At 48.5% G+C, this 22357-nt stretch overlaps 1 protein-coding gene across 1 annotated transcript in view; it reads left to right on the forward strand.

Annotated features, from left to right (window-relative positions):
* The first annotated feature begins 9188 nt into the window (after nt 1-9188).
* MRPS18A (mitochondrial ribosomal protein S18A) overlaps nt 9189-22357 on the forward strand; it is a 60482-nt gene continuing 47313 nt past the window's right edge. The window contains exons 1-3 of the mRNA XM_073671673.1: nt 9189-9362; nt 11824-11855; nt 12298-12402. Coding sequence (XP_073527774.1) covers nt 9242-9362; nt 11824-11855; nt 12298-12402 — 258 coding nt within the window. The 5' untranslated portion in view covers nt 9189-9241. The remainder of the gene's footprint in view (nt 9363-11823; nt 11856-12297; nt 12403-22357) is intronic.

Here is a 22357-nt window from a genome sequence, read left to right on the forward strand (position 1 = left end):
CTCCACCACGTGGGTCAGGTGAGCAATCTGTGGGGGGCGCAATCCTCGGCAATGTGTATAATGGCGCTGGGTTTTCTGAGCAATATGTGAAATTTCAGGTGCTTGAATTCACCGGGGCCGGAGATTTGTTCATCTCTATAAAAAAAATTACAAAACTGCTACAAAATGATACAGTAATTATTGGTCCTGAACACGAAGTAATGTCCTTAATCGATGGGCCCAGGGAGGTGGTTTGTCTCCATCGGATCCGGCCGGTACCCCTGCTATGCGTTAACACCAAACGTGGCTCTGCTACCTCGCTCCTATTAGCCGTTCTGCGTATTTCCCCACCCTGGGGTGCTAGAATGGATCGAGACCCTGGAAGGCGATCAGCCCGTTCCAGAGCTCTCGAAAATGTAACCGATGTGTGACCGGGACGTACGATAGCTCCATATTAATGATGCAGGGACAACGCCACACTGACCTATGACCCTACAATGTCCCATGACCGGTCACTGACCCATGATCCTATAATGTCCCTTAACCCCACACCGACCTATGACCCATCACTGACCTATGACTCAGCCATCCCACCTGCAGACACAGAGCACATTTATGGCAGATTATTGACCAGTTATCAGCGACAGGAGTTAGGATGTGTGCCCACAATGCGTTTTTAATGCGTTTCCGCAGTGTTTTTTTGCAGCTGCGGAAACGCATTAAAAATACTTGGTAGAAGGTCTGCCATGTCCCCAATGATAATCCGCATGGGCTGTGCACATGCTGCAGAAATTTCCGCTGCGGATTATCATTGCGGAAAAAAACGCAGCACTACCAATTATTTTGCGGAAGCGCTGGGTCTTCGCCGCCATTGACTTGCATTAGATCGCATGGATTACGCATCACTGTATATGTAGATGCGTATTCCATGCGTTTCTATGTGCGGATGGTACCCGGGTGTGGAGGACAGGAGACTCTCCTCCACACCCAGGTACCATTAAAAATCTGTAAAAAAAGAATAAAATAAAAAATAAATGTATACTCACCTTCTGGCGGCCCCCGCTGCGCTCCTCCTTGCTTCCCGGCACTTTGCAGTGGACTGAAGGACCTGCGCTGACGTCAGAGTCATGTGATGGGACGCTGACGTCGGCAGGTCTTTTAATTCACTGCTGCCGGCAGCCGGGACCGAGCGAAACAAGCCAGCGCAGGCCATCGGAGGGTAAGTATATACACTCTCTCGGGTCACTCTATATATGCCGGTTGCCGGTTGCATGGATTTATATCGTGTGACCAAGTTGTCAAGCACTTTCCAAGTGATGCTAAAATCGCTTCACATCCGCATGCGGAAATGCAAGTGAAGAACGCTTCACATCCGCATGTCCCTGGCAGGAAAACGCATGTACAATCCACATGTACAATCCGCACGGACAATCCGCACGTACAATCCGCACGCACAATCCGCACGGACAATCCGCACGTACAATCCTCACGCACAATCCGCACGGACAATCCGCACGGACAATCCGCACGTACAATCCGCACGCACAATCCGCACGTACAATCCTCACGCACAATCCTCATGCACAATCCGCACGGACAATCCGCACGTACAATCCTCATGCACAATCCGCACGGACAATCCGCACGTACAATCCTCACGCACAATCCTCATGCACAATCCGCACGCACAATCTTCATGCACAATCCGCACGGACAATCCGCACGCACAATCCGCACGGACAATCCGCATGTACAATCCTCACGCACAATCCGCACGGACAATCCGCACGGACAATCCGCACAGACAATCCGCACGGACAATCCGCACGGACAATCCTCACGCACAATCCGCACAGACAATCCGCACAGACAATCCGCACGCACAATCCGCACGCACAATCCCCATGCACAATCCTCATGCACAATCCGCACGCACAATCCGCACGCACAATCCGCACGCACAATCCGCACGCACAATCCCCATGCACAATCCGCATGCACAATCCGCACGTACAATCCCCATGCACAATCCCCATGCACAATCCGCACGTACAATCCGCACGCACAATCCGCATATACAATCCTCATGGACAATCCGCATGCACAATCCGCATGTACAATCCTCATGGACAATCCTCATGCACAATCCGCATGGACAATCAGCATATACAATCCGCACGTACAATCAGCACATACAATCCTCATGCACAATCCGCACGGACAATCCGCACGCACAATCCGCATGTACAATCCTCACGTACAATCCTCACGCACAATCCGCATGTACAATCCTCATGCACAATCCGCACGGACAATCCGCACGGACAATCCGCACGTACAATCCGCACGCACAATCCTCATGCACAATCCGCATGGACAATCCGCACGGACAATCCGCACGCACAATCCGCACGCACAATCCGCACGTACAATCCTCATGCACAATCCGCACGGACAATCCGCACGTACAATCCGCACGTACAATCCGCACGTACAATCCGCATGGACAATCCCCATGCACAATCCGCATGGACAATCCTCATGCACAATCCCCATGCACAATCAGCATATACAATAAGCACGGACAATCCGCATGTACAATCCGCATGTACAATCCGCATGCACAATCAGCATATACAATAAGCATGGACAATCCGCACGTACAATCCGCACGCACAATCCGCACGTACAATCCGCACGTACAATCCGCACGTACAATCCCCATGCACAATCCGCATGGACAATCCTCATGCACAATCCCAATGCACAATCAGCATATACAATAAGCATGCACAATCCGCATGGACAATCCTCATGCACAATCCCCATGCACAATCAGCATATACAATAAGCATGGACAATCCGCACGTACAATCCGCACGCACAATCCGCACGTACAATCCGCACGTACAATCCGCACGTACAATCAGCATGTACAATCCTCATGCACAATCCGCATGGACAATCCTCATGTACAATCCTCAAGCACAATCCGCATGTACAATCCGCATGTACAATCCGCATATACAATCTGCATGCACAATCCGCATGCAAAATCCGCATATACAATCCTCATGGACAATCCGCATGCACAATCCGCATATACAATCCTCATGGACAATCCGCATGTACAATCCGCATGCACAATCCGCATGGACAATCCGCATGCACAATCCGCATGCACAATCTTCACGCACAATCCGCATGGACAATCAGCACGTACAATCCTCACGCACAATCCGCACGTACAATCCTCACGCACAATCCACATGGACAATCCGCACGGACAATCCGCACGGACAATCAGCACGTACAATCCGCACGTACAATCCGCACGCACAATCCTCATGCACAATCCGCATGGACAATCCGCACGGACAATCCGCACGGACAATCTGCACGCACAATCCGCACGTACAATCCTCATGCACAATCCGCATGGACAATCAGCACGTACAATCCTCACGCACAATCCGCACGTACAATCCTCACGGACAATCCGCACGGACAATCAGCACGTACAATCCGCACGTACAATCCGCACGCACAATCCGCACGCACAATCCTCATGCACAATCCGCATGGACAATCCGCACGGACAATCCGCACGCACAATCCGCACGCACAATCCGCACGTACAATCCGCATGGACAATCCGCACGGACAATCCGCATGTACAATCCGCACGCACAATCCGCACGTACAATCCTCATGCACAATCCGCATGGACAATCCTCATGCACAATCTCCATGCACAATCTGCATGGACAATCAGCATATACAATAAGCATGTACAATCCGCACGTACAATCCGCATGCACAATCCGCATATACAATCCGCATGTACAATCCCCATGGACAATCCGCATGCACAATCCTCATGCACAATCCTCATGGACAATCCGCATGCACAATCCGCATGTACAATCCTCATGGACAATCCTCATGGACAATCCGCATATACAATCCTCATGCACAATCCTCATGGACAATCCGCATGAACAATCCTCATGGACAATCCTCATGGACAATCCGCATGCACAATCCTCATGGACAATCCGCATGCACAATCCTCATGGACAATCCTCATGGACAATCCGCATGCACAATCCTCATGTACAATCCTCATGCACAATCCTCATGGACAATCCGCATGCACAATCCTCATGGACAATCCTCATGCACAATCCGCATGCACAATCCTCATGGACAATCCGCATGCACAATCCTCATGGACAATCCGCATGTACAATCCTCATGGACAATCCTCATGCACAATCCGCACGTACAATCCGCATGTACAATCCTCATGGACAATCCGCATGCACAATCCTCATGGACAATCCTCATGCACAATCCGCATGCACAATCCTCATGGACAATCCGCATGCACAATCCGCATGCACAATCCTCATGGACAATCCTCATGCACAATCAGCATGCACAATCCTCATGGACAATCCGCATGCACAATCCTCATGGACAATCCGCATGCACAATCCTCATGGACAATCCGCATGCACAATCCTCATGGACAATCCGCATGCACAATCCGCATGTACAATCCGCATGGACAATCCTCATGGACAATCCGCATGCACAATCCGCATGCACAATCCTCATGGACAATCCGCATGCACAATCCTCATGGACAATCCTCATGCACAATCCGCATGGACAATCCGCATGGACAATCCTCATGGACAATCCTCATGCACAATCCGCATGGACAATCCTCATGGACAATCCGCATGCACAATCCTCATGGACAATCCGCATGCACAATCCTCATGGACAATCCGCATGCACAATCCTCATGCACAATCCGCATGGACAATCCGCATGGACAATCCTCATGGACAATCCGCATGCACAATCCTCATGGACAATCCGCATGCACAATCCTCATGGACAATCCGCATGCACAATCCGCATGTACAATCCTCATGGACAATCCTCATGCACAAGCCGCATGGACAAGCCTCATGGACAATCCGCATGCACAATCCGCATGTACAATCCTCATGGACAATCCGCATGCACAATCCGCATGGACAATCCGCACGCACAATCCTCACGGACAATCCGCATGCACAATCCGCATGCACAATCCTCATGCACAATCCTCATGCACAATCCTCATGGACAATCCGCATATACAATCCTCATGCACAATCCTCATGGACAATCCGCATGGACAATCCTCATGGACAATCCGCATGCACAATCCTCATGGACAATCCGCATGCACAATCCTCATGGACAATCCTCATGGACAATCCGCATGCACAATCCTCATGGACAATCCTCATGGACAATCCTCATGCACAATCCGCATGCACAATCCGCATGCACAATCCTCATGCACAATCCGCATGGACAATCCTCATGTACAATCCTCAAGCACAATCCGCATGTACAATCCGCATATACAATCTGCATGCACAATCCGCATGCAAAATCCGCATATACAATCCTCATGGACAATCCGCATGCACAATCCGCATATACAATCCTCATGGACAATCCGCATGTACAATCCGCATGCACAATCCGCATGGACAATCCGCATGCACAATCTTCACGCACAATCCGCATGGACAATCAGCACGTACAATCCTCACGCACAATCCGCACGTACAATCCTCACGCACAATCCGCACGGACAATCCGCACGGACAATCCGCACGGACAATCAGCACGTACAATCCGCACGTACAATCCGCACGCACAATCCTCATGCACAATCCGCATGGACAATCCGCACGGACAATCCGCACGGACAATCTGCACGCACAATCCGCACGTACAATCCTCATGCACAATCCGCATGGACAATCAGCACGTACAATCCTCACGCACAATCCGCACGTACAATCCTCACGGACAATCCGCACGGACAATCAGCACGTACAATCCGCACGTACAATCCGCACGCACAATCCTCATGCACAATCCGCACGGACAATCAGCACGTACAATCCGCACGTACAATCCGCACGCACAATCCGCACGCACAATCCTCATGCACAATCCGCATGGACAATCCGCACGGACAATCCGCACGCACAATCCGCACGCACAATCCGCACGTACAATCCGCATGGACAATCCGCACGGACAATCCGCATGTACAATCCGCACGCACAATCCGCACGTACAATCCTCATGCACAATCCGCATGGACAATCCTCATGCACAATCCGCACGCACAATCTCCATGCACAATCTGCATGGACAATCAGCATATACAATAAGCATGTACAATCCGCACGTACAATCCGCATGCACAATCCGCATATACAATCCGCATGTACAATCCCCATGGACAATCCGCATGCACAATCCTCATGCACAATCCTCATGGACAATCCGCATGCACAATCCGCATGTACAATCCTCATGGACAATCCTCATGGACAATCCGCATATACAATCCTCATGCACAATCCTCATGGACAATCCGCATGAACAATCCTCATGGACAATCCTCATGGACAATCCGCATGCACAATCCTCATGGACAATCCGCATGCACAATCCTCATGGACAATCCTCATGGACAATCCGCATGCACAATCCTCATGTACAATCCTCATGCACAATCCTCATGGACAATCCGCATGCACAATCCTCATGGACAATCCTCATGCACAATCCGCATGCACAATCCTCATGGACAATCCGCATGCACAATCCTCATGGACAATCCGCATGTACAATCCTCATGGACAATCCTCATGCACAATCCGCACGTACAATCCGCATGTACAATCCTCATGGACAATCCGCATGCACAATCCTCATGGACAATCCTCATGCACAATCCGCATGCACAATCCTCATGGACAATCCGCATGCACAATCCGCATGCACAATCCTCATGGACAATCCTCATGCACAATCAGCATGCACAATCCTCATGGACAATCCGCATGCACAATCCTCATGGACAATCCGCATGCACAATCCTCATGGACAATCCGCATGCACAATCCTCATGGACAATCCGCATGCACAATCCGCATGTACAATCCGCATGGACAATCCTCATGGACAATCCGCATGCACAATCCGCATGCACAATCCTCATGGACAATCCGCATGCACAATCCTCATGGACAATCCTCATGCACAATCCGCATGGACAATCCGCATGGACAATCCTCATGGACAATCCTCATGCACAATCCGCATGGACAATCCTCATGGACAATCCGCATGCACAATCCTCATGGACAATCCGCATGCACAATCCTCATGGACAATCCGCATGCACAATCCTCATGCACAATCCGCATGGACAATCCGCATGGACAATCCTCATGGACAATCCGCATGCACAATCCTCATGGACAATCCGCATGCACAATCCTCATGGACAATCCGCATGCACAATCCGCATGTACAATCCTCATGGACAATCCTCATGCACAAGCCGCATGGACAAGCCTCATGGACAATCCGCATGCACAATCCGCATGTACAATCCTCATGGACAATCCGCATGCACAATCCGCATGGACAATCCGCACGCACAATCCTCACGGACAATCCGCATGCACAATCCGCATGCACAATCCTCATGCACAATCCTCATGCACAATCCTCATGGACAATCCGCATATACAATCCTCATGCACAATCCTCATGGACAATCCGCATGGACAATCCTCATGGACAATCCGCATGCACAATCCTCATGGACAATCCGCATGCACAATCCTCATGGACAATCCTCATGGACAATCCGCATGCACAATCCTCATGGACAATCCTCATGGACAATCCTCATGCACAATCCGCATGCACAATCCGCATGCACAATCCTCATGCACAATCCGCATGGACAATCCGCATGCACAATCCTCATGGACAATCCGCATGCACAATCCTCATGGACAATCCGCATGCACAATCCTCATGGACAATCCGCATGCACAATCCGCATGGACAATCCTCATGGACAATCCGCATGCACAATCCTCATGGACAATCCGCATGCACAATCCTCATGGACAATCCGCATGTACAATCCTCATGGACAATCCTCATGCACAATCCGCATGGACAATCCTCATGCACAATCCGCATGCACAATCCTCATGGACAATCCGCATGCACAATCCTCATGGACAATCCGCATGCACAATCCTCATGGATAATCCGCATGCACAATCCTCATGGACAATCCGCATGCACAATCCGCATGTACAATCCGCATGGACAATCCGCATGCACAATCCTCATGGACAATCTGCATGCACAATCCTCATGGACAATCCGCATGCACAATCCGCATGGACAATCCTCATGGACAATCCGCATGCACAATCCGCATGGACAATCTGCATGGACAATCCTCATGGACAATCCGCATGCACAATCCTCATGGACAATCCTCATGCACAATCCTCATGGACAATCCTCATGGACAATCCGCATGCACAATCCTCATGGACAATCCGCATGCACAATCCGCATGTACAATCCTCATGCACAATCCGCATGGACAATCCGCATGGACAATCCGCATGCACAATCCTCATGGACAATCCGCATGCACAATCCGCATGTACAATCCTCATGGACAATCCGCATGGACAATCCGCATGCACAATCCTCATGGACAATCCGCATGCACAATCCGCATGTACAATTCGCATGCACAATCCTCACGGACAATCCGCATGTACAATCCTCACGGACAATCCGCATGCACAATCCGCATGTACAATCCGCACGGACAATCCGCACGGACAATCCGCATGCACAATCCGCAGGTACAATCTGCAGGTACAATCCGCAGGTACAATCCGCATGCACAATCCGCATGCACAATCCGCATGCACAATCCGCATGTCCAATCCGCATGCGTTTTTCCTGCCAGGAAGATGCAGAAACGTTCAGGAAAAAATCCTGAACATTTCTGCATCGTGGGCACATAGCCTTACCAGGGCGAAGATCTCCTGCTTCTTCTAGTACTGGCCTCGTCACCCCAGCAGCACATCTTCTCTGCAGCACATCTCACACTCTGCAGCACATCACAACATTAGTACACATCGTTTATTTCATCCTTTCCTGTGTTTCCCTCCATGTTGTGTCAGGAGAGCAGAGATTCTCCCGATAATCCGCCGCACAATCGGTTCTCTTCTGGGAGCATCGGCCTCTCCTGTTCCATGATCACTCTGCCCACAACCAACATGGCGGCCGCTGCTCAGACCGTGACCGGAAGCGGAAGTCACTGCGGGGACGGAGAAACATGGCGGCTCCGTGTGCGCTGCTGTCCTCTGTCACCCGGCGGCTGCTCCGAGCTCCGGAAATCCTGAGACCGCAATGGGGGACAGCGGCGCCGGGGGCCCCGAGGAGAGGACTGCGGGAGTGTGAGTGCGGGAGACAGACTGCGGGAGTGTGAGTGCGGGAGACAGACTGCGGGAGTGTGAGTGCGGGAGACAGACTGCGGGAGTGTGAGTGCGGGAGAGAGACTGCGGGGAGTGTGAGTGCGGGAGTGCGAGTGCGGGAGACAGACTGCGGGAGTGTGAGTGCGGGAGAGAGACTGCGGGGAGTGTGAGTGCGGGAGACAGACTGCGGGAGTGTGAGTGCGGGAGAGAGACTGCGGGGAGTGTGAGTGCGAGAAACAGACTGCGGGAGTGTGAGTGCGGTAGAGAGACTGCGGGAGTGTGAGTGCGAGAGAGACTGCGGGAGTGTGAGTGTTGGAGAGACTGCTGGGAGTGTGAGTGCGGGAGACAGACTGCGGGGAGTGTGAGTGCGGGAGACAGACTGCGGGGAGTGTGAGTGCTGGAGAGACTGCGGGGAGTGTGAGTGCGAGAGACAGACTGCGGGGAGTGTGAGTGCGTGAGACAGATTGCGGGGAGTGTGAGTGCGGGAGTGTGAGTGCGGGAGAGAGACTGCGGGGAGTGTGAGTGCGAGAGAGACTGCGGGGAGTGTGAGTGCTGGAGAGACTGCGGGGAGTGTGAGTGCGAGAGAGACTGCGGGGAGTGTGAGTGCGAGAGAGACTGCGGTGAGTGTGAGTGCTGGAGAGACTGCGTGAGTGTGAGAGAGAGACTGCGGGAGTGTGAGTGCGAGAGACAGACTGCGGGAGTGTGAGTGCGGGAGAGAGACTGCGGGAGTGTGAGTGCGGGAGAGAGACTGCGGGGAGTGTGAGTGCGGGAGACAGACTGCGGGGAGTGTGAGTGCTGGAGACAGACTGCGGGGAGTGTGAGTGCTGGAGAGACAGACTGCGGGAGTGTGAGTGCGGGAGACAGACTGCGGGGAGTGTGAGTGCTGGAGAGACTGCGGGAGTGTGAGTGTGAGTGCGGGAGAGAGACTGCGGGAGTGTGAGTGCTGGAGAGACTGCGGGGAGTGTGAGTGCTGGAGAGACTGCGGGAGTGTGAGTGTGAGTGCGGGAGAGAGACTGCGGGAGTGTGAGTGCTGGAGAGACTGCAGGGAGTGTGAGTGCGAGAGAGACTGCGGGAGTGTGAGTGCGAGAGAGAGACTGCGGGAGTGTGAGTGCTGGAGAGACTGCGGGGAGTGTGAGTGTGAGAGACAGACTGCGGGAGTGTGAGTGCGAGAGAGAGACTGCGGGAGTGTGAGTGCGAGAGAGAGACTGCGGGAGTGTGAGTGCAGGAGAGAGACTGGGACTGTGAGTGCGAGAGACATACTGCGGGAGTGTGAGTGCGAGAGACATACTGCGGGAGTGTGAGTGCGAGAGAGAGACTGCGGGAGTGTGAGTGCGAGAGAGAGACTGCGGGAGTGTGAGTGCGAGAGAGAGACTGCGGGAGTGTGAGAGTGCAGGAGAGACTGCGGGAGTGTGAGTGCGAGAGAGAGACTGCGGGAGTGTGAGTGCGAGAGAGAGACTGCGGGAGTGTGAGTGCGAGAGAGAGACTGCGGGAGTGTGAGTGCGAGAGAGAGACTGCGGGAGTGTGAGTGCGAGAGAGAGACTGCGGGAGTGTGAGTGCGAGAGAGAGACTGCGGGAGTGTGAGTGCGAGAGAGAGACTGCGGGAGTGTGAGTGCGAGAGAGAGACTGCGGGAGTGTGACTGCGGGAGAGAGACTGCGGGAGAGAGACTGCGGGAGTGTGAGTGCGAGAGAGACTGCGGGAGTGTGAGTGCGGGAGACAGACTGCGGGGAGTGTGAGTGCTGGAGAGACTGCGGGGAGTGTGAGTGCGTGAGACAGATTGCGGGGAGTGTGAGTGCGGGAGAGAGACTGCGGGGAGTGTGAGTGCGGGAGAGAGACTGCGGGGAGTGTGAGTGCGGGAGAGACTGCGGGAGTGTGAGTGCGGGAGAGACTGCGGGAGTGTGAGAGTGCAGGAGAGACTGCGGGAGTGTGAGTGCGAGAGACAGACTGCGGGAGTGTGAGTGCGAGAGAGAGACTGCGGGAGTGTGTGAGTGCGAGAGACAGACTGCGGGAGTGTGAGTGCGAGAGAGAGACTGCGGGAGTGTGAGTGCGAGAGAGAGACTGCGGGAGTGTGAGTGCGGGAGTGTGAGTGCGGGAGTGTGAGTGCGGGAGTGTGAGTGCGGGAGTCGGACTGCGGGGAGTGTGAGTGCGGGAGACGGACTGCGGGGAGTGTGAGTGCGGGAGACGGACTGCGGGGAGTGTGAGTGCGGGAGACGGACTGCGGGGAGTGCGAGTGCGGGAGACGGACTGCGGGGAGTGCGGGAGACGGACTGCGGGGAGTGCGGGAGACGGACTTTGGGGAGTGCGAGTGCGAGAGAGACAGAGAGCGTAGAGGACTGCGGGAGTGTGATGGAGGCGGCGTCCCATCATTATTAGATTGTATGGTTACCGGATGGTACTGTGATGATTACTTGTTCCGGTCACCTGACTCCTGTGCTTTCTCCCCAGTGACTGAAGTGAAGGTCGGGAAGGTGATGACGGTGAGTCCTGGTCATGTGAGCGGAGCTGCAGAGCAGCGTGCACACACTGCGGTCACACCCGGAGCTGCGGCTCTGTCCCTGCAGAGTGGTGCCTGCTGCTCCGGATGTGACCAGAGCAGTGACCCCCGGGAGGTGGAGGACGGCGGTGTGACTTCAGGTGATGCTGGGGGGTTGTTGGCACTGCGCCCAGTGGTGTCAGCAGGAGAGCTGCGTACTCTCCACGTTTGTTACAGAACTATGCGGAGGTTGGGGGTTTGTTACAATGTTTCGCCACAGCAGCTCTGATACATTCTACCTGCAGTCAGGAAGCTCAGCATGCTCTAGTGCAGAGTAACAAAACCGCAGCTGTGAGGTCCGACCATGTCAGGATGGAAAGGAATGTTCACATTTAATGACGGCACAAATCATAGCAAGAGCTGAAATCAAACCGCGTCTCCTACAGGTGGAAGGACGAATCCTAGAAGAGAAGCCGAGTGCAGCACCCCCGAACCCCGAGGGGAAGTGTCCGATCTGCAGGTGGAACCTGAAACACAAGTACGACTACACGGTGAGACTGAGAGCTGTCTGCAGAATAGTGAGCGCAGCTCTGGAGGGTAATACAGGATCAGTAATGACTGTACACAGTGACTGCACCAGCAGAATAGTGAGTGCAGCTCTGGAGTATAATACAGGATGTAACTCAGGATAAGTAATGTAATGTATGTACACTGACTGCACCAGCAGAATAGTGAGTGCAGCTCTGGAGTATAATACAGGATGTAACTCAGGATCAGTAATGTAAGGTATGTACACAGTGAGTGCAGCTCTGGAGTATAATACAGGAGGTAACTCAGGATCAGTAATGTAATGTATGTACACAGTGACTGCACCAGCAGAATAGTGAGTGCAGCTCTGGAGTATAATACAGGATGTAACTCCGGATCACTAATGTAATGTATGTACACAGTGACTGCACCAGCAGAATAGTGAGTGCAGCTCTGGAGTATAATACAGGATGTAACTCAGGATCAGTAATGTATGTACACAGTGACTGCACCAGCAGAATAGTGAGCGCAGCTCTGGAGTATAATGCAGGAGGAAACTCCGGATCAGTAATGTATGTACACAGTGACTGCACCAGCAGAATAGTGAGTGCAGCTCTGGAGTATAATACAGGAGGTAACTCAGGATCAGTAATGTAATGTATGTACACAGTGACTGCACCAGCAGAATAGTGAGTGCAGCTCTGGAGTATAATACAGGATGTAACTCAGGATCAGTAATGTAATGTATGTACACAGTGACTGCACCAGCAGAACAGTGAGTGCAGCTCTGGAGTATAATACAGGATGTAACTCAGGATCAGTAATGTAATGTATGTACACAGTGACTGCACCAGCAGAATAGTGAGTGCAGCTCTGGAGTATAATACAGGATGTAACTCAGGATCAGTAATGTAATGTATGTACACAGTGACTGCACCAGTAGAATAGTGAGTGCAGCTCTGGAGTATAATACAGGATGTAACTCAGGATCAGTAATGTAATGTATGTACACAGTGACTGCACCAGCAGAATAGTGAGTGCAGCTCTGGAGTATAATACAGGATGTAACTCAGGATCAGTAATGTAATGTATGTACACAGTGACTGCACCAGTAGAATAGTGAGTGCAGCTCTGGAGTATAATACAGGAGGTAACTCAGGATCAGTAATGTAATGTATGTACACAGTGACTGCAGCTCTGGAGTATAATACAGGATGTAACTCAGGATCAGTAATGTAATGTATGTACACAGCGACTGCACCAGCAGAATAGTGAGTGCAGCTCTGGAGTATAATACAGGATGTAACTCAGGATCAGTAATGTATGTACACAGTGACTGCACCAGCAGAATAGTGAGTGCAGCTCTGGAGTAAAATACAGGAGGTAACTCATGATCAGTAATGTAATGTATGTACACAGTGACTGCACCAGCAGAATAGTGAGTGCAGCTCTGGAGTATAATACAGGATGTAACTCAGGATCAGTAATGTAATGTATGTACACAGTGACTGCACCAGCAGAACAGTGAGTGCAGCTCTGGAGTATAATACAGGATGTAACTCAGGATCAGTAATGTAATGTATGTACACGGTGACTGCACCAGCAGAATAGTGAGTGCAGCTCTGGAGTATAATACAGGATGTAACTCAGGATCAGTAATGTAATGTATGTACACAGTGACTGCACCAGCAGAATAGTGAGTGCAGCTCTGGAGTATAATACAGGATGTAACTCAGGATCAGTAATTTAATGTAATGTATGTACACAGTGACTGCACCAGCAGAATAGTGAGTGCAGCTCTGGAGTATAATACAGGATGTAACTCAGGATCAGTAATGTAATGTATGTACCCAGTGACTGCACCATCAGAATAGTGAGTGCAGCTCTGGAGTATAATACAGGAGGTAACTCAGGATCAGTAATGTATGTACACAGTGACTGCACCAGCAGAATAGTGAGTGCAGCTCTGGAGTATAATACAAGAGGTAACTCATGATCAGTAATGTAATGTATGTACACAGTGACTGCACAAGCAGAATAGTGAGTGCCGCTCTGGAGTATAATACAGGATGTAACTCAGGATCAGTAATGTAATGTATGTACACAGTGACTGCACCAGCAGAATAGTGAGTGCAGCTCTGGAGTATAATACAGGATGTAACTCAGGATCAGTAATGTAATGTATGTACACAGTGACTGCACAAGCAGAATAGTGAGTGCCGCTCTGGAGTATAATACAGGATGTAACTCAGGATCAGTAATGTAATGTATGTACACAGTGACTCCACCAGCAGAATAGTGAGTGCAGCTCTGGAGTATAATACAGGAGGTAACTCAGGATCAATAATGTATGTACACAGTGACTGCACCAGCAGAATAGTGAGTGCAGCTCTGGAGTATAATACAGGATGTAACTCAGGATCAGTAATGTAATGTATGTACACAGTGACTGCACCAGCAGAATAGTGAGTGCCGCTCTGGAGTATAATACAGGATGTAACTCAGGATCAGTAATGTAATGTATGTACACAGTGACTCCACCAGCAGAATAGTGAGTGCAGCTCTGGAGTATAATACAGGAGGTAACTCAGGATCAGTAATGTATGTACACAGTGACTGCACCAGCAGAATAGTGAGTGCAGCTCTGGAGTATAATACAAGAGGTAACTCATGATCAGTAATGTAATGTATGTACACAGTGACTGCACAAGCAGAATAGTGAGTGCCGCTCTGGAGTATAATACAGGATGTAACTCAGGATCAGTAATGTAATGTATGTACACAGTGACTGCACCAGCAGAATAGTGAGTGCAGCTCTGGAGTATAATACAGGATGTAACTCAGGATCAGTAATGTAATGTATGTACACAGTGACTGCACCAGCAGAATAGTGAGTGCAGCTCTGGAGTATAATACAGGATGTAACTCAGGATCAGTAATGTAATGTATGTACACAGTGACTGCACAAGCAGAATAGTGAGTGCCGCTCTGGAGTATAATACAGGATGTAACTCAGAATCAGTAATGTAATGTATGTACACAGTGACTCCACCAGCAGAATAGTGAGTGCAGCTCTGGAGTATAATACAGGAGGTAACTCAGGATCAATAATGTATGTACACAGTGACTGCACCAGCAGAATAGTGAGTGCCGCTCTGGAGTATAATACAGGAGGCAGCTCAGGATCAGTAATGTAATGTATGTACACAGTGACTGCACCAGCAGAATAGTGAGTGCTGCTCTGGAGTATAATACAGGATGTCACTCAGGATCAGTAATGTAATGTATGTACACACTGACTGCACCTGCAGAATAGTGAGTGCAGCTCTGGAGTATAATACAGGAGGTAACTCAGGATCAGTAATGTATGTACACAGTGACTGCACCAGCAGAATAGTGAGTGCAGCTCTGGAGTATAATACAGGATGTAACTCAGGATCAGTAGTGTAATGTATGTACACAGTGACTGCATCAGCAGAATAGTGAGTGCAGCTCTGGAGTATAATACAGGATGTAACTCAGGATCAGTAATGTAATGTATGTACACAGTGACTGCATCAGCAGAATAGTGAGCGCAGCTCTGGAGTATAATACAGGATCTAACTCGGGATCAGTAATGTAATGTACACAGTGACTGCACCAGCAGAATAGTGAGTGCAGCTCTGGGGTATAATACAGGAGGTAACTCAGGATCAGTAATGTAATGTATGTACACAGTGACTGCACCAGCAGAATAGTGAGTGCAGCTCTGGAGTATAATACAGGATGTAACTCAGGATCAGTAATGTAATGTATGTACACAGTGACTGCACCAGCAGAATAGTGAGTGCAGCTCTGGAGTATAATACAGGAGGTAACTCGGAATCAGTAATGTATGTACACAGTGACTGCACCAGCAGAATAGTGAGTGCAGCTCTGGAGTATAATACAGGATGTAACTCAGGATCAGTAATGTATGTACACAGTGACTGCACCAGCAGAATAGTGAGTGCAGCTCTGGAGTATAATACAGGAGGTAACTCGGGATCAGTAATGTATGTACACAGTGACTGCACCAGCAGAATAGTGAGTGCAGCTCTGGAGTATAATACAGGATGTAACTCAGGATCAGTACAGGATCAGTAATGTATGTACACAGTGACTGCACCAGCAGAATAGTGAGTGCAGCTCTGGAGTATAATACTGGATGTAACTCAGGATCAGTAATGTAATGTATGTACACAGTGACTGCACCAGCAGAATAGTGAGTGCAGCTCTGGAGTATAATACAGGAGGTAACTCAGGATCAGTAATGTAATGTATGTACACAGTGACTGCACCAGCAGAATAGTGAGTGCAGCTCTGGAGTATAATACAGGAGGTAACTCAGGATCAATAATGTAATGTATGTACACAGTGACTCCACCAGCAGAATAGTGAGTGCAGCTCTGGGGTATAATACAGGATGTAACTCAGGATCAATAATGTAATGTATGTACACAGTGACTCCACCAGCAGAATAGTGACTGCAGCTCTGGAGTATAATACAGGATGTAACTCAGGATCAGTAATGTAATGTATGTACACAGTGACTGCACCAGCAGAATAGTGAGTGCAGCTCTGGAGTATAATATAGGATCAGTGCAGGATCAGTAATGTAATGTATGTACACAGTGACTGCACCAGCAGAATAGTGACTGCAGCTCTGGAGTATAATACAGGATGTAACTCAGGATCAGTAATGTAATGTATGTACATAGTGACTGCACCAGCAGAATAGTGAGTGCAGCTCTGGAGTATAATACAGGATGTAACTCAGGATCAATAATGTAATGTATGTACACAGTGACTACACCAGCAGAATAGTGAGTGCAGCTCTGGAGTATAATATAGGATCAGTGCAGGATCAGTAATGTAATGTATGTACACAGTGACTGCACCAGCAGAATAGTGACTGCAGCTCTGGAGTATAATACAGGATGTAACTCAGGATCAGTAATGTAATGTATGTACATAGTGACTGCACCAGCAGAATAGTGAGTGCAGCTCTGGAGTATAATACAGGATGTAACTCAGGATCAATAATGTAATGTATGTACACAGTGACTCCACCAGCAGAATAGTGACTGCAGCTCTGGAGTATAATACAGGATGTAACTCAGGATCAGTAATGTAATGTATGTACACAGTGACTGCACCAGCAGAATAGTGACTGCAGCTCTGGAGTATAATACAGGATGTAACTCAGGATCAGTAATGTAATGTATGTACATAGTGACTGCACCAGCAGAATAGTGAGTGCAGCTCTGGAGTATAATACAGGATGTAACTCAGGATCAGTAATGTAATGTATGTACACAGTGACTCCACCAGCAGAATAGTGAGTGCAGCTCTGGAGTATAATATAGGATCAGTGCAGGATCAGTAATGTAATGTATGTACACAGTGACCCAACCAGCAGAATAGTGAGTGCAGCTCTGGAGTATAATACAGGAGGTAACTCAGGATCAGTAATGTAATGTATGTACACAGTGACTGCACCAGCAGAATAGTGAGTGCAGCTCTGGAGTATAATACAGGAGGTAACTCAGGATCAGTAATGTAATGTATATACACAGTGACTCCACCAGCAGAATAGTGAGTGCAGCTCTGGAGTATAATACAGGATGTAACTCAAGTTCAATAATGTAATGTATGTACACAGTGACTCCACCAGCAGAATAGTGAGTGCAGCTCTGGAGTATAATATAGGAACAGTGCAGGATCAGTAATGTATGTACACAGTGACTGCACCAGCAGAATAGTGAGTGCAGCTCTGGAGTATAATACAGGAGGTAACTCAGGATCAGTAATGTAATGAATGTACACAGTGACTGCACCAGCAGAATAGTGCGTGCAGCTCTGGAGTATAATACAGGAGGTAACTCAGGATCAGTAATGTAATGTATGTACACAGTGACTGCACCAGCAGAATAGTGAGTGCCGCTCTGGAGTATAATACAGGAGGTAGCTCAGGATCAGTAATGTAATGTATGTACACAGTGACTGCACCAGCAGAATAGTGAGTGCAGCTCTGGAGTATAATACAGGATGTAACTCAGGATCAGTAATGTAATGTATGTACACAGTGACTGCACCAGCAGAATAGTGAGTGCAGCTCTGGAGTATAATACAGGAGGTAACTCAGGATCAGTAATGTATGTACACAGTGACTGCACCAGCAGAATAGTGAGTGCAGCTCTGGAGTATAATACAGGAGGTAGCTCAGGATCAGTAATGTAATGTATGTACACAGTGACTGCACCAGCAGAATAGTGAGTGCAGCTCTGGAGTATAATACAGGAGGTAGCTCAGGATCAGTAATGTAATGTATGTACACACTGACTGCACCAGCAGAATAGTGAGTGCAGCTCTGGAGTATAATACAGGAGGTAACGCAGGATCAGTAATGTATGTACACAGTGACTGCACCAGCAGAATAGTGAGTGCAGCTCTGGAGAATAATACAGGATGTAACTCAGAATCAGTAGTGTAATGTATGTACACAGTGACTGCACCAGCAGAATAGTGAGTGCAGCTCTGGAATATAATACAGGGCGTAACTCAGGATCAGTAATGTAATGTATGTACACAGTGACTGCACCAGCAGAATAGTGAGTGGAGCTCTGGAGTATAATACAGCAGGTAACTCGGGATCAGTAATGTATGTACACAGTGACTGCACCAGCAGAATAGTGAGTGCAGCTCTGGAGTATAATACAGGATGTAACTCAGGATCAGTTATGTAATGTATGTACACAGTGACTGCACCAGCAGAATGGTGAGTGCAGCTCTGGAGTATAATACAGGATGTAACTCAGGATCAGTAATGTATGTACACATTGACTCCACCAGCAGAATAGTGAGTGCAGCTCTGGAGTATAATACAGGATGTAACTCAGGATCAGTTATGTAATGTATGTACACAGTGACTGCACCAGCAGAATGGTGAGTGCAGCTCTGGAGTATAATACAGGATGTAACTCAGGATCAGTAATGTAAGTACACAGTGACTCCACCAGCAGAATAGTGAGTGCAGCTCTGGAGTATAATACAGGAGGCAACTCAGGATCAGTAATGTAATGTATGTACACAGTGACTGCACCAGCAGAATAGTGAGTGCAGCTCTGGAGTATAATACAGGATGTAACTCAGGATCAGTAATGTAATGTATGTACCCAGTGACTGCACCAGCAGAATAGTGAGTGCAGCTCTGGAGTATAATACAGGATGTAACTCAGGATCAGTAATGTAATGTATGTACACAGTGACTGCACCAGCAGAATAGTGAGTGCAGCTCTGGGGTATAATACATGATGTAACTCAGGATCAGTAATGTATGTACACAGTGACTGCACCAGCAGAATAGTGAGTGTAGCTCTGGGGTATAATACAGGATGTAACTCAGGATCAGTAATGTATGTACACAGTGACTGCACCAGCAGAATAGTGAGTGCAGCTCTGGAGTATAATACAGGAGGTAACTCAGGATCAGTAATGTATGTACACAGTGACTGCACCAGCAGAATAGTGAGTGTAGCTCTGGGGTATAATACAGGATGTAACTCAGGATCAGTAATGTATGTACACAGTGACTGCACCAGCAGAATAGTGAGTGCAGCTCTGGGGTATAATACAGGATGTAACTCAGGATCAGTAATGTATGTACACAGTGACTGCACCAGCAGAATAGTGAGTGCAGCTCTGGAGTATAATACAGGATGTAACTCAGGATCAGTAATGTAATGTATGTACACAGTGACTGCACCAGTAGAATAGTGAGTGCAGCTCTGGAGTATAATACAGGATGTAACTCAGGATCAGTAATGTAATGTATGTACACAGTGACTGCACCAGCAGAATAGTGAGTGCAGCTCTGGAGTATAATACAGGAGGTAACTCATGATCAGTAATGTAATGTATGTACACAGTGACTGCACCAGCAGAATAGTGAGTGTAGCTCTGGAGTATAATACAGAATGTAACTCAGTAATGTAATGTATGTACACAGTTACTGCACCAGCAGAATAGTGAGTGCAGCTCTGGAGTATAATACAGGAGATAACTCAGGATCAGTAATGTATGTACACAGTGACTGCACCAGCAGAATGGTGAGTGCAGCTCTGGAGTATAATACAGGAGGTAACTCAGGATCTGTAATGTATGTACACAGTGACTGCACCAGCAGAATAGTGAGTGCAGCTCTGGAGTATAATACAGGATGTAACTCAGTATCAATAATGTAATGTATGTACACAGTTACTGCACCAGCAGAATAGTGAGTGCAGCTCTGGAGTATAATACAGGAGATAACTCAGGATCAGTAATGTATGTACACAGTGACTGCGCCAGCAGAATAGTGAGTGCAGCTCTGGAGTATAACACAGGAGGTAACTCAGGATCAGTAATGTAATGTATGTTCACAGTGACTGCACCAGCAGAATAGTGAGTGCAGCTCTGTAGTATAATATAGGATGTAACTCAGGATCAGTAATGTAATGTATGTACACAGTGAGTGCAGCTCTGGAGTATAATACATGATGTAACTCAGGATCTGTAATGTATGTACACAGTGACTGCACCAGCAGAATAGTGAGTGCAGCTCTGGAGTATAATACAGGATGTAACTCAGGATCAGTAATGTATGTACACAGTGACTGCACCAGCAGAATAGTGAGTGTAGCTCTGGGGTATAATACAGGATGTAACTCAGGATCAGTAATGTATGTACACAGTGACTGCACCAGCAGAATAGTGAGTGCAGCTCTGGGGTATAATACAGGATGTAACTCAGGATCAGTAATGTATGTACACAGTGACTGCACCAGCAGAATAGTGAGTGCAGCTCTGGAGTATAATACAGGATGTAACTCAGGATCAGTAATGTAATGTATGTACACAGTGACTGCACCAGTAGAATAGTGAGTGCAGCTCTGGAGTATAATACAGGATGTAACTCAGGATCAGTAATGTAATGTATGTACACAGTGACTGCACCAGCAGAATAGTGAGTGCAGCTCTGGAGTATAATACAGGAGGTAACTCATGATCAGTAATGTAATGTATGTACACAGTGACTGCACCAGCAGAATAGTGAGTGTAGCTCTGGAGTATAATACAGAATGTAACTCAGTAATGTAATGTATGTACACAGTTACTGCACCAGCAGAATAGTGAGTGCAGCTCTGGAGTATAATACAGGAGATAACTCAGGATCAGTAATGTATGTACACAGTGACTGCACCAGCAGAATGGTGAGTGCAGCTCTGGAGTATAATACAGGAGGTAACTCAGGATCTGTAATGTATGTACACAGTGACTGCACCAGCAGAATAGTGAGTGCAGCTCTGGAGTATAATACAGGATGTAACTCAGTATCAATAATGTAATGTATGTACACAGTTACTGCACCAGCAGAATAGTGAGTGCAGCTCTGGAGTATAATACAGGAGATAACTCAGGATCAGTAATGTATGTACACAGTGACTGCGCCAGCAGAATAGTGAGTGCAGCTCTGGAGTATAACACAGGAGGTAACTCAGGATCAGTAATGTAATGTATGTTCACAGTGACTGCACCAGCAGAATAGTGAGTGCAGCTCTGTAGTATAATATAGGATGTAACTCAGGATCAGTAATGTAATGTATGTACACAGTGAGTGCAGCTCTGGAGTATAATACATGATGTAACTCAGGATCTGTAATGTATGTACACAGTGACTGCACCAGCAGAATAGTGAGTGCAGCTCTGGAGTATAATACAGGATGTAACTCAGGATCAGTAATGTATGTACACAGTGACTGCACCAGCAGAATAGTGAGTGCAGCTCTGGAGTATAATACAGGATATAACTCAGGATCAGTAATGTAATGTATGTACACAGTGACTGCACCAGAAGAATAGTGAGTGCAGCTCTGGAGTATAATACAGGAGGTAACTCAGGATCAGTAATGTAATGTA

This window comes from Phyllobates terribilis, unplaced genomic scaffold, assembly GCF_046119375.1.
Source record: "Phyllobates terribilis strain yellow unplaced genomic scaffold, ASM4611937v1 Scaffold_3__8_contigs__length_932513732, whole genome shotgun sequence".
Classification (NCBI taxonomy): Eukaryota; Metazoa; Chordata; class Amphibia; order Anura; family Dendrobatidae; genus Phyllobates; species Phyllobates terribilis.